Source organism: Falco punctatus (assembly GCF_963210335.1).
Source record: "Falco punctatus genome assembly, chromosome: 7".
In the NCBI taxonomy this organism is placed as follows: Eukaryota; Metazoa; Chordata; class Aves; order Falconiformes; family Falconidae; genus Falco; species Falco punctatus.
Genome location: NC_137587.1, coordinates 23,344,616 through 23,358,635, shown reverse-complemented (window position 1 = coordinate 23,358,635; position 14,020 = coordinate 23,344,616). Strand labels below are relative to the sequence as shown.

Below are 14,020 nucleotides of genomic sequence, written 5' to 3'. Positions count from 1 at the left end.
AAAATGGAAATACCTTTGTTATAAGCAACGCTGAATTCTAGAAATTGAATTTTTCATTGCAATTATCTGTAAAAATGACATCAGTTAAATTTTAAAATAATTAGCCAGACTGACTGGACTGTCAGGGCAAACTCACACCAGTAAATTAAAAATTCCTAGAGAAGTTTCTGGCCACTGAGACAAACTAGCACGTGAATGGTGCACATCTATGCTAGTAAATTCTTCTAACAACCAAAACTAGGTGGCTGCATACAAACTGCTTTTTGGAAATGGTTCCCTGGGACACTCTAACTTTCAAACCATAACATAAAATATTTTCAAATGTGCTAGCCAGCAACTGTTTAAATCGTGTCAAAGAACATATTATTAGTTTCTAGTATAAAGGATTACATTCCTGTTTCCAGTTCTATTTAGTTTATTAGCATCCCAGAATCTCTGCTTTCAGTACATACAGAACAAGTCAATAGTTTATTTAAGAAAATTGAAATTAGCGTAAGTAAAAACTTGCTCACTGTTAGAGATAGAATCCAACTATTTTTCCTGAAGCAATGACTTTCACTTAGAAACCAAGACGATCTGCTTTCCAATATTGCCTCCATTCATCATAGACTGGAAAGCGGCTTCAAGAGAAATAAAGAAAAAAGTTAGCGCCAAGCAAAATGTGACCAGTAGCTTTTAAAAAAGAAAAAAAAAGTGGTACGAGCAAATATATCAAACAGCTGCCCAAAAAGGAGGATCATGTTTTGGACCCAGACATATTTATCCTTAATGATGTGCTAAATTAAGAAGGAAACAAAAAAATCTAGTCTGTAATAAACATAAAAATCACAGTTTAGATAAAATGCACAAATCTGAATTGGCAAATGAAACAAAGGAGGTAGTTCACCTCTACCGTCATTGTATTTAGTCAGATGATTACTCTTAGAAAATGGTGTAAAAATCTTACCACCAATGTTTGCTAAGCCTTCTACAATGGTCTCTCTGACCTGTCAATGCAAACAAATCCTTTTAGTTTTCTTCAAACAAGATTAACATTTCTTAGTTATGTGCCATGAAACTGCCAAAGAAACTACAAAAATCTAAATAATTCTGTTGCTACAATGGACAGTGCTCTGTTTGGGCCAGATGCTTTCATCAAAAGAGAAATACTTTCTGATAAACATGTAGGTGATTTAATTCTTCAATCAGAACTAGAATATCCCTGCCCCTGCCAAAATTTCATATCTCGGGATTATCCCAAGAAAACTGAATGATCACTTAAAGAATCAAAAAATAATTTAGACAGATTCACAGGGAAGGGATGGATAAAGCACCTACCCATCACAAAACAATAAACGGTGATTGATTATAAAGCTTGAAACAAAATTTCAGACAAGATCCCCAAAAGCATTCAGGACACTAATTAATCAGGTATTTGAAAGTACGTATTTTAGAAGGTCTGATCCCTTAAGTAAAAAAGCCCTTGCACCCTATGCTGAAAGAAAGAATACAGATATCAGCAGCGTGTAATTAGAAAAGTCTGTCATATTACAGTCATGCCATCCTCAGCAGGTACCTACTAAAACAGTGCTACTTAATAAGCTTTCAATTATACTTACATATTCTTAAGAAAATCTGCTCAATCCTGAGGCATGGGAAGAGAGCCAGGGAAAAGAAATTGGACTTCCTGTAGTCAGCCCATGATCGGAGGAAATAGTATTAAAGGCCATAGATTAAATGTAAAAGTTCTTACCTTCAGTTTACCCTCTTGGATCCACTGACAGAGTTGTAATACACTAGCTTCTTGTTTGTGCATATAGTTCAACACTAAGAATCTTTCCCTGTGGAAGACAAGAATGAGCCTTGACTTAAGAAACGTTGGTACGCATATTTTGAAATCTTTACAAATCTTTTCAGGAAACAGCGTTAATTGAAACTGAAGGGTTATGAGTACTAATTACAATGAGACCTAACTCTGAGTTTTGTCAGCTTATTGAGACAGCTCCCTGCTGCGGGAGCTTGACAGTAACATCGGTCTTAGACAAGTTATCCTGTTAAAGTACCAGGGAGAAAAGTAATAAAAATCAAGTAGTATTGCCAGAATAAGCAAATGTCCATAAAATGTGAGTGAATTCCTTTTTTTTGGGGGTGGGGGGCGTGGCGGGGGGTGTCAGGAGGGTGTTCGGTGTTTTGTGGTAGGAAGAATAAGTTATGGACCTGCAACTAGATGGCGAGTATAAACTGACTTTCAGGCTCCCCAGAATTTTGCATATCCTGCTGTCACATTTGTCTATAACAATCAAGAGAAACTGAAACAATCATAAAAGATGATAATTACTTGTAGCAACATACCGACTAAATTCTCCACTGCCTTCTACTATGCATGGTGGGGTTTAGTATTTTTATCCATTTTTTAAAAGCGCAGAGAACAGTAACAGGGATAAGAAAAGAACGTTAGTTAGAAGAGGTCAATCTGTTTGCACGGAAATCAAAAGTCTCCCTAACTTTCTGCAGTGCAACAAATGAAAAGTCTCTTAAGACTTTGCTCATAATCTCTGCCTTAGCTCCACCTGAATCCTGGTAGGAGATTCAGCAATTCTCAGAGTCAGAACAAAAATCAGCGTTCTATCTGTATGTATCTGTCACACCTACATATCCATTATCTAATAAAACCCCAAACACAAAAGATGTAATTTCGATACAATCACCACGTCAGCTGCATCCTTACTTTAAAATTATTTGGTTTTCTCTCTGCCTGAACTATTACACTTGGAGAGAAGGCACTCTGCAAAACATCCGAGAACAGAACCATGGAAACACGTTCTTCCCTCATACTGAAGAATCTGTCAGGGACTCCAGGACTAAATCAAGCAACCACAAACACACATAACTATGTTAACAAGTAACAACATTCTTTCCCATTTTTTATGCTGATACAGACAAACGTAAGAGAAAGGATTTACTGACATCGTGATTATCGTTTCCTTTTTTACTATGCTAATATTCTGTTCCAATAAAACGTGCCTACTGCGGATCTACAGGCTACCTTCCGAACACTCGAGTCACAACATCACATGTGCAATCTAGCTGGAACCTGGTCACAAGTTCTGAAGAAGAAATGTACCTTGTGATATTCCTTTCTTTCTGTACTTTTTCTATGTCAGGAGGCAGTGGAGGAGGATATGGCACATCTTTGTTATACTGAGATATCTGTCCACACAGGATGATATGGCTGTTCTGATTCATCTGTTGGGACAGCACAAAGGAAAATTACATTCCTTGGTCTCAAAAACTACATTTTCTAGAGATGCAATAGATTATATTGCAAATTTTCCAGATGGGTACCCTTATTTAAAGCCACATTTCCTAGAAAAGAGTGGGAAAATTGCAGTCAGTCCCATTCAACCTATGACTACATTCAAATGCAGGGCAATAGTGGAAAAATAAACTCTATGCAGCCTATGTGTAATTTAAAAAGGCATCAAATACAAGGAATGTGAGAAACTGTTACCTTACCGTGTGCCCTTTTTGTCAGGAGGAGAGGGGCAACAGGACAAAGAAGTTTCACCCAGCTGTTGGATACAGCTGTGACTTAGAGCTCCCAAAGATGGCATTGCCACCAAAGCCTCCCCCACCAAGAGAGAGTATTTTCATGTTAACAATGAAGAGGGCTGGTCAAGAGCCTTTATGGAGGCCCAGCAGAGCTGGTCTTTTGTGAAACCAGAAAACCAAAGCTGAAAAAACACAAGATTACTACACTGACAGACAAGGGGTTTTAGAATATTACCAAGTCTCCCGGCCAAAGAAGCAAGAGACAAGCAGCGGAAATTGTGTTTCTATCACTATACTGCCAGGCTAGTCCAAATGACAGACACTGATTTCAAATACCTGATTTCTCCCAAAGACCAGAATCAGCACCTGGATTAGATCAGTGAAGTGGAAAGCCTGCTCTGCTGTCTCCAGTATGAACTGAGTCAAAGCTGGACATGCAGACATTGGAGATTTACTAGAATAAACCCAACAGCCAGTATAATCACCTGACTTATAACTGCATCACTGATGTCTCCACCAACATTGTCAAAGTAAACATCCACACCACCCGGGCAGAGTTCACGTAGCTGCTCTGCCACATCCCCCTTCTTGTAATTGATAGCAGCATCAAACCCCATTTCTTCAACCAAAATGGAGCACTTTTCATCTGTGCCAGCAATCCCCACAACTCTAGAGCAGCCCTCCAAACGGCCAATCTGCAGGCACACAGTTAAACAACAAAAAAACCCAAACAATAAAGAGAAGTTAGATCATTCATCTGCATAAAGGTACCAGTGGGAGTCAGGGGGCCTAAGGGGTGTTATCAGTTATCCCCCACCCACTAAACCCCAGGCAGCAAAGTTCAGCAGAGGCTCCTATCTCCTCTGTCATGTGACACAACTGCCTCTTGTCACTCTGTCCTCACACCTAGAGAAGGGGCAGATAAAATCACAATCTGCCATCTTTCCAAACTCGCTGACTGCAGGAGACCTAGTCTGAGTCATCACCAACAACTGGCAGGATTGGAGAGCCAATGATAGTATAAAACGACCATCTGCCTAGTACCATAATAAAAGATAATAGCTAATAAAAGGCCAAAAAGATTGGACAATAATTTATTTAAATACATTCTTCACAGATTTGCGTATGCATTATTTCTTCATAGCTTCTCTTTATCAGTAAGTCTTAAGCTTACTTAATATCTATTGTGTTTATGTTTCCATATGCGTGTATGTGTGTGTACATTTGTAGATATGCACAGACACTGATACACAAACACACTGTAACAAGTTCTGCAAAGCTAACGAGAGTAAAAGTGCTGTAAATCTCAAAAAACAAAGAATATCATGGAACACAACACAATGAAGGGTTTATTACATTTTTTTTTACTGACTATTTTCTAATACAGAAAAAAATGAAAGTTGCCAGTCAACTCATCAAACAGCAGATTACTATACATATACACATGTATTTGTATCATCTATTTTATTTATGCTAGGGACAAGTAATCACCTTGGGTCGTTTTCTCCTATCCCAGTTTCATGAAACAAGGTTCACACCTAAAATCTTTCCCAGTGAGAGTTTGGCCAAATCTGTGAAACTGACCCTTCCCATGGAGTTATTCCTGCTCACTTTTACATTTTAGATTTTATATGTACGTTTACTAACCAGCATGTATCAGAAAACAGACTCGGTAACACAGTATGCTTGTGTATCTTAAGTCTACCTACCTGGCCAGCCAGAGAGCCGCAGGCACCAGCTGCCCCACTCACCACCATTGTCTGATTTGCACCCACAGCCACGTGTCCTTTCTCCTTTATACCTAGCAGGGCTGTCAGTCCTGTGATGCCAGCTGCACCGAGAAAGTAGGAAAGGTGTCCATTTACAAGCTGTGGAACAAGCTACAAAACAGAAACGCATGGTGGTGTTCATTTCTTTTTAAGGTGCGGTTTTGCTGTTTGCTATTTGATTGTCTGAGGATAGAAGACCAACTCAGGATATTTACCAGGCAAGGTACAACTGGTAGGGACAAGCTATCTATAAACTAGCTCTACCCTAATAACAAGTTCATACAAAATGAAACAAAGATTACATTTCTATAGTTTTAGAAAATGTTTTTAAACCAAGTTGCTCACAAAAACTTAAATGATGCACCTGTCAAAAGGCAGTTGGGAGATAAGTTTCCAGCAATGGTGAATTACCCCTATGCCAGCGTTAAGGATAAAACAGCACCGCTTTATCAAATACTGTGATTGCATATCATTGGCAAAGGGTCCTAAAGGAAAGAGTTTATTGGAAAGTATACATTCCTAAACTACAATATTTTTCTGTGTTACATGAGGATGATCAACACAATAGTCCTAATGGACTGTTTCCTCTCCACTTTCAACTTAATATTGAATACCCTTTCTTCTGTGGATGTAAAGCCTCAAGTAAAAGCTTTCACTAACATATGTTAGTAAAATAAATTTAATTAAATATATATGAAGCCTTTCATGTCATATGACCACACTCTCAAGGATCAGGAATTCTACTAGAATCAGAATAATTTACAGAATTAATTAACAGAAGCAGCTTCATGGAAATTGATTTAAAACCCAACTACTGGAATAATACTGACATGTCTGGTAACCATCAAAAGCATTTACATTTTTGTTAAGAAAAGAGAGAAATTTATGTAGATTTTGCCACCTGTGAGTTGAGCTGCCTTTTGAGAACTAGTTGTTTTAAAAATATTGGCTTGTTTTTCACTAAGTATCATTAGCCACTACTTAAAAAAAAAAGGTTTAATAAAAGAAAATAGTGACAATCTGGGCTTTGCATTTATATTACCTTTTGTAGCAAGCTTCCGTCTAGAACTGCCACTGTTTGCCAGGGCCAATTAAAGGAAGTTACAAAGTCTCCTTTAGCAAGGTTATCATGCTTGCTCTCCTCCACAACCCCAATGCCCCCACCATCAGCAACTTCGGACAGCTGCCAGGGCAGGAGGTAATCGGAGCCAGTATCCTCATTCATTCGGCAGCGCTGAAAGACAAGGCTTTAATGCAAGGCTTTGGTGGAACACACAATTTGTTTATAACTTCAAATGAAGTTGGGGATGAGGTATGTTTAGAACTTCAAACACAAGGGCTACTCAAAAATCTCTCAGTAAGCCCCAAATATTCATCATCTTTTCGTAGATCCCTCTTTCCCCGCTTGTTTGCTCAGTACAAAAGGAGGACGGACAATTCTTATCACCTCCAGCAGCTTTACCAAAGCCAACACATTCTGTAGACGCTGCCTCAAAGTCAGCTGTGCAACCAAAGACTACTGGCTTGGGTCTGACAAGAATCCTGTAAATGCCATTCCTTAACTGGATGAACCACAGAAATGCAGGATTGAAAAAAAACACCCACAAGTCCCTCAGTCCATGCCTATGCACTGAAGAACAGTCAAATTTAAGTAGACCACCCCAACAGAGATCCGTTTTTAAGGAACATCTTGAAGTCTGAAGTCTTTTCTTTGTATCTCCCCCTGTAGTCTGAGTTAGTACTTCACGATTCTTAAACTATTCCTTAATTTCCAAGCTAAATGCACTTTCCTGACATTAAGAATGCTTCTTTCCTACTATCTTCATCTGTGCAGGAACAAAAGATCAGAATTCTCCTTATAGCAAACTTTTACATATTAGCAGACCAGGTCTGCCTGATTCTCCTACTTTCACTTCCATTTCAACAAACTCTCCCAAGCACATGATTTCTACAGTTTTGCAGAATTAGGTACAAGTGCTCATTATGGCTTCGTTCACTAATCCTCTCTCTGTTGTCATTGTTTACAAAGTATTGACACATTTTGTTCTGCTATCACCCACCTGAGGAGAAAATACGACTTTCATATGTAAACAAAACTGGTAATAGCCAAATAACATTTAACTTGATTCATTTATGTGTTTTGTCTGGAATCTTTTTGCCTGATCATGTCACTCCCTTGCTTCATCATGAAATATTATTCCTCCTCTGCCCACACACCCCTCAATTAAAAAATATTTCCATCCATGGGGAAGAAAAAAAAAAGTTAAAAATGTACATATAAAAAAGACAACGTTCAGAAAAAGCTGATACAAATTTGTAATGGTATACCAGGGCTCACAGTCTCCTCCTGGTCCTATAAAGTCATATTCCTATATATATTGCAGGCACATTAATGCCAAATTCCTTCCCAATAGAACACCATCAGAATGAACAGAATTACTGTTTAGTACTAGAGATACATTTGTGCTATAATTGGTAACTTTGGTGTTAAACATCATGACAGGTATAGAGTTGAAGATATTTTAAACCTACCATGTATGGGTCCACAGAGAGATAAAGGGTTCTAACGCACACCTGTCCTGCTTGGATTGTATCTGCTATTGTACCTTGTTCCAGCCGGAAGTTTTCAGCCACTGGCACTCCATTCTTACCTAGAATTGTTTTAAAGTCAAACAAATAAATGAATCAATATAAAGATTCCCTTAATCAATATGGGAAGCCCTTAGACAGTGCTTTTTAGAACAAGTTAGGGTCTATCTTTACTCGGGTATAAAACTACCAAACAAAATTTGGATTTTGTGTCACAGACTATGATTTAAATGGGTGCGCTACCACCATCCAAACTGAAGACCCATTGATCTGTCAGCTTACATTTACCTGGGTCGGCACCAAGCACTTGCACTGACTGACAGTTTCTGTGCTGTTTGCTACACATAATTTTTATGAACAATTAGGGCAAATTAAAGGGGGAAAAAAAAAAAGGTTTCATGCTCAAAAAATGGGTCTATATACCCTATGTACTAAAAAGCCCCTAACTTTCAAAACAAAAACATGCATTGGGAGTTCTCTCACATAACAAAACCACTGTGTATTATTTTGTGAGTAGCAAATGACCATACATTTTAACTAGGTAAATTTTAAACCCTCACCTTTCAGTCTCTTTTGACTCAGTGAGATTGGGGGAATACAGACCATTGCCACTGCACATGCATATGCTGCAAGAGCATCTCTTCACAGTCACAGATGGACCTCCTTAAAGCTTCCCAGAAACACCTACAAAATGTGTGTCAAGAGCCCCAGACCTGGAGGCTTCATCCTCAGGTTGGTACCGCATACAGCGGATCAATCAGACTAACAACTGGAACCACCAGCACTAAAAGGAGAGAGACAGATACCCATGTATGTTTTAAGTCAGAGTGACTGGGTGACTACAGCAGGCTACCACTGAAAAATTAGATTTGCATTAATAAAGACTTATTTGCAGGTCACACAATAGTTCTTACCTCTTAGGAGTATTTTGGCATTGAGCAGCATACAATACTGCCCCAAAAACTTAATGCACACATGTGGGTTTTCTACAACAGACTATTTATAAACTCACTATTCAAAATATTGTGCTGTCATCCGTAACAAGGCAAATGTGTAAACAAGGAAGTAAACAAATAGTCAAGAGTGTAAATTTAAAAAATAAAAACTTTGAAACATGGGAGGAATAAAAGATTTAGTATTTACTGAAAGAAAACAAAAATTAACAGTAACAAAACACTATTTCAGTCATCTCTTAAAATGCAAAAAGAATAAATGTCAGAACTAAAAAGCAATGCTTGGTCATGTTTCTTCACTTTGGGGTTTCTCACATTTTATGTGACAATCTTTTTTTTTCTCACCCAAGAATTTAGAAATCTGTATATCCAGACTAAATAAACACACCTCAAAATAAACTTTACTTATTGCTGCATGCAGTATTAAGATACATAAATGTCAGTAACTCTTAAGTTAGTGTCTGTTTCTCCCCTCACCATTTTGGAGCATTAGGCAACCATAACGAAAATACTGCTCCTTTATTGGAGAGAAATACATACCGGGGCGTGAATTCAGCACTACTCTCTGTATAATCATCCCTGCTTTTGCAGCAATTTCACACTGGGCTCCTGCAAAGGAAAACATTGTTTCAAGGACTGAAACATAAATTTTCTTGAAAGAGAGTATGGTGTAAAGTACTTAGTAATTTGCAAGTGGGATGAAATATGTGCCTCACCAACTTCAGCATCTATGACCAAGAATCATATAAATGTAAATAAAAACAAACTTGTGAATAGTTTCCCTGTTTATCTTGTTAGAGCTGTGATTTTATACAATGTCACACTAGCACCTTCTGGAAAGACTGAAAATTATAATGTACTGTGCTCCTTGTAAGATCATCACTCCCTACTGTGCTAAGCTGTAGGAGAGGTGTTTGGTTTGCTTTCCATGCTGAGAACACTGCTCCCACCTAAGTCACCGAGGCAGCTTTGCATGTGTAAGATGCAACTCACTAAAAGGCATGCACTCATGCCAGCAATAGCACTATGCAGATACATGACAAAAAGATTGTTGTGTAAGATGTTCCATATGAAACAGCAAGTCTTTCTATTAGCAGTGCATTTTCTCCTATGAAATGGTCTGGCTCAGAGGTAAGAAAGAATTAGATCACCGTTTGATCTGTTTTACTGAAAAATTTCTCATTGAATTTCAACAGTTTAAAAGAGGACTGTAAATGTGTCTTCTTACAACTGTGAGCTGCCAAAGTGATTTAGAAAAACTATGAGAAATGGATCTCAAATGTGTTTTAAAGCATTACATCAGTGAAAAATAAGTGACCTGCACAGTTCTCTGGACAGAACAATGTAGAATATCAGTCTACAACAAAAGGAAAGAACCCCACACTTTGATTAAGTTATTAGTTACTGTTTAAAAAATTAAAAATGAGCATTGAAAATACAGGAATTAACAGTTAAAGAAACATAACAATGGATTTTTATATCCACACAGCTCTGGAATAAATGTACTCTACTATATACTTTCTGTGTGATCATGGGTACATCACTTTGTACTTCTCTTATAAAATACTTTTCAGAATGAAACTCCAAATTCCTCCTGATAACATTTGCCTAACAAAACTACATTGAAGTGGTACAGTTGTTATCCCTAGAGCAACTGTCTTAGCATCTGAGAATTTCTGCTAATACAATAAGCATTTTATAAACTGTCAGATGTACCCAGTGCAATTTAAAACAACTTTACCCCAGTAAATAATTTGTAGACATACAGAACTTGGCTGAAGTTCATAACCACTAATGAAACTACCCTGTGCAGAAATAAGTTAAGAATGCGGTGAATATAAACCGCCAGCAATCTTGACAGCTCACATGAAATTTGGGCAAATCACTATTTGTAGTCAGTTTAAATCTGTCCATGGTGTTAGGGGTTTGATCCACTGTTTATAAACCACACAGAGTAAGCAGAACTGCTTTACAGCTCATGCCTTACAGAAACGTCCGCCATCAACACTACTCACTCAATTTTTATCCTGAAACTAAATACCTGTATTATAAAAACACAAAAACCCAATCTGAACAACAAAAAAGATGATGAAAAGCAATTTTATTGTGCCCAACACATGCTTGAAATATCTGCTATAATAGTACAGGGGAAAAAATAGGTCTTTAAAGAAAAAAACCATAGATCTTAGCATATTAAAGCAAAAGCAATACAGAGCAGCATAGAAAGATGAGGGGAAAAAGCATACAATTTAAGTTCAGATTACTTCTTTGAATGCCTGACATTCTGAGGGAACAAAACCACTGTTGATTTCCCAGATCATTTTCTCAGCTTTTTGTTGAGAAGGCTGTGTTGAGAAGCCTTCAAATTCAATTTGAAGATCTTCCAGATACTGTGAGTGGGTGGGCAGAAAGGGAGGCTGGCAACTGAATTGTCACTCATTCTATGACAGCTGTCACAGTAAAATACAACACTGGAAATGGACATTTACTTCTAAATATAACTGCATTCACTCTACGGTGGAAATAAATAACACCATTACACAAGCAAATGTTCATACCAATATCATCACATAGTAACAATCAAACTTTCCTCACATTATAAACAATGCAGAAGTGACTAAACAAAGTAAGGTAGAGGCACCATCCTTTAGCACCATAAACTGAGGAAACCTTTTGGAGAAAGAGAAGATTTTTTAAAAGTTAAATAAAGGGGATTTGTATCATATACATAATCCTTCTCAATATATGCATGATGCCAATATGACACATGCTTTTGAATATTTTTTTAAGACCAACAGGAAGCAACATGCATTACTATTTTTTAGCTTTTCCAAACAACAATAATGAGATGGTTCTATTTTTTAACTCAAATGGAGTGAAACTCCATTATAAGTTTTATCATCATTCTATGCCAAGATCACCTGTCCCACCCTCCAAGTACAACGGAAGCATTAAGCAGCACAACAGCAGTACCTTCAGGGGAGTCTCTAGTATGTTCTTGCCCAGTTTTATTCTTACCCCTTTCTCCCCTTGCTTTTCTTTTCCCATTTTTGCAGAGACATGACAGGTCCCTTTAAAAATGTTAAATAAATTCCTCAGCACTAAAACGCTCCAGTTTGTTTATCCTGGGCTTGGTTCCTCTACCTTCTTGTTAGACTGCCCATAAGACATTGTTTACAGTTACATATGCTTTTGCCAAAAAGATTCACCTGCTTCCAACTTGTTAGAGCCCATGCCAGGTGCAACCTAATAGAAAAATGAAGAGCAGGTAGTTTATCCCTCCTGTATCAGGCCTAGGTGGCAATCAGTCTAAACGGAGGACAAGTAAGACTGAAAGTCTTCTGGAACTGTGGTCTCAAAATGGCTGGAATGAGGATCCTCAGAGGAAACTCAAGGAAAGACATTTCAAGGAGGAATGACTCTGAATGAGGAACATGCAGGAAGGAAAGATGGGAAGGACTGCCACTAGGAATCAGGGAGAACAGATAAACATGGCAAGAATAGCAACTTAAAGGCTAGTAAAGCAGGAAAGTGAGAAATAGAATGGGGAAAGAGAACCAGAGAAACTGTGAACAATAGATGAGACACAACCAAGCAAACTCATGTGAATGGCTGGGCAAAAAGCAAAAAAATGGTAACTTCAACTGGTAAGGTGAGGTGAATGGAAATGGAAAAGCAAATGTAATGGATTAGGCACCAAACTCTCCGTCACACCACTAAGGAGCTCTACACTTGAAGAATGTTAATTAATTCCAAACTAAAGTTTTCAAAAAGAAGCCAGTATCAACACTAACTATCATGAATGGAGAAAAACGCATGCCATAAAAAGCTAAGTACTTTCATGAACTGAACCAACAAATTCAGATTTTCCAGTGATTCATGTCTCATCTCTGAAATCTCTGGTGTGAAGTTCCCCCTCCCATAGGTATTTTCTCCATGTGGATTCCCTGACACACTGTAGGGCTGCAGTCTTTCCCTCAAGAAAGAAACAGATGAATATGGAAGAATGACAATAGTAGTAGGATCTTGATCCAGCCATCCTTTTTATATTCCAAGAAGCCTAATATGTTTGATATTTTTATCAAATTTGACTGCCATACAGAGCAAAAGTATACACCCATCTACACATAACAGGGTTGTATAAACTTTACTTTTTCAGATCCAGGCATCAGAAAAGCTGAAAGCTCTCAGTTACCTCCTCTTGGGCATACTTTTTTTTTTTTTTAATAAATAAAAAGTTGTATTGGAGTTGCTGAAAATTGTAAACATTCCAACACAAAAGGCCTGGTTTTCTTCAGCAGAATTTCAAGTTGGGAATGAACAGAAGAATGCAGATTGCTCCCAGAAAGCCAGGAGCATCACCTGATATTTTTTTGAGAAACCTGTGGTGTAGTATTCAGGCTCCCACATGACAGCAATCCCAAAGAGTGTACCGATTATCCACTTTCCTAGGTATGACCAAAGACCAAGTTAGAAGTCACTGCTGTCAAAGGCAGAAAAGCCACTGAAGACTGTCTTGCAGATAGTTCTACCAGTTTCAGAAGCTGCAGACAGAATAACGTGAGAGAGAGAAACCGAGAGGTCAGAAGCAATGGAGGACGTTCAGTTCCACAAACCGCAGAGAGGCCGTGTCCTGGGCGCTGAGGCCTCCTTTCCTCTGGGATCCTCCGCTGCCTCGGGCCACGGTTCAATGCGGAGACTGGGTAAAACTAGCTCCTGTTCCAGGGAGCAGGCGACCCCACAGCAGCCCCTTCCTACCGTCACACCTGCGCCCCCGCCTACCCTGCAACGACGCGGCGCTCTCCCCTGAGGAAACGGCTCCCGGGCAGCAGGGCAGGGGGAGGGCTCGGAGGACGCTGCCAAGCTCCCTCCAGGCGGGACGCGGCCGCAGGGCCTCCCGGTTCTACGCCGGGCGTCGCGGCAGGCTCATCTCGAGGGGGCCGGCGGGCGCCCACGGGCCCGACCCCGGAGGCCGCCGAGGCCCCGCCGCGCCGCTCAGCGCGCGCCACCCCTCCCCGCGCGCGCACGAACACGGGCCTGGCCCCCGCCGCACGCCGCCCCGCGCGCCACCCGCGAGGGGCCCCCGCTCACCTTGACCCGCGCCTCGAGCGCTCCAGCACGTTAGTCACGGGGCGCGCGGGCGGCCCCGCCCCAGCCCCGCCGCGCGCATGCGCGCGC

The 14,020-nt window shown here is 39.6% G+C and overlaps 1 protein-coding gene across 6 annotated transcripts; it reads right to left on the bottom strand.

The window, feature by feature from the left end:
- Positions 1-397: 397 nt before the first annotated feature.
- On the bottom strand, positions 398-14,017 carry PTGR2 (prostaglandin reductase 2). 6 transcript variants are annotated; one of them, XM_080397702.1, is made up of 11 exons: positions 13,934-13,997; positions 13,205-13,386; positions 9,383-9,451; positions 7,833-7,951; positions 6,343-6,534; positions 5,241-5,411; positions 4,017-4,226; positions 3,104-3,225; positions 1,733-1,820; positions 947-986; positions 398-620 (listed from the first exon to the last, which is right to left on the bottom strand). In XM_080397702.1, exons 3-11 carry the CDS (start codon positions 9,417-9,419, stop codon positions 556-558), a joined length of 1,044 nt encoding a protein of 347 aa, XP_080253828.1. In that variant the 5' UTR covers positions 9,420-9,451; positions 13,205-13,386; positions 13,934-13,997; the 3' UTR covers positions 398-555. The 6 variants fall into 6 exon arrangements, with proteins under 6 accessions (XP_080253828.1, XP_080253829.1, XP_080253827.1 ...); XM_080397703.1 differs by having other exon boundaries at positions 13,276-13,386; XM_080397701.1 differs by lacking the exon at positions 13,205-13,386 and having other exon boundaries at positions 13,934-14,017.
- Between the last annotated feature and the right edge of the window lie 3 nt (positions 14,018-14,020).

What these genes read in the sequence shown, in the direction of transcription:
- PTGR2 (XM_080397700.1), bottom strand. Translation starts at nt 8,495, where the DNA reads ATGGTCTGTATTCCCCCAATCTCACTGAGTCAAAAGAGACTGAAAG. An exon ending in ACGGAAGCTTGCTACAAAAG is followed by an intron (nt 5,412 to 6,342) that starts GTAATATAAATG and finishes TCTGTTTTGTAG; the next exon opens with CTTGTTCCACAGCTTGTAAA. An exon ending in TCCAAGAGGGTAAACTGAAG is followed by an intron (nt 987 to 1,732) that starts GTAAGAACTTTT and finishes TTGCATTGACAG; the next exon opens with GTCAGAGAGACCATTGTAGA.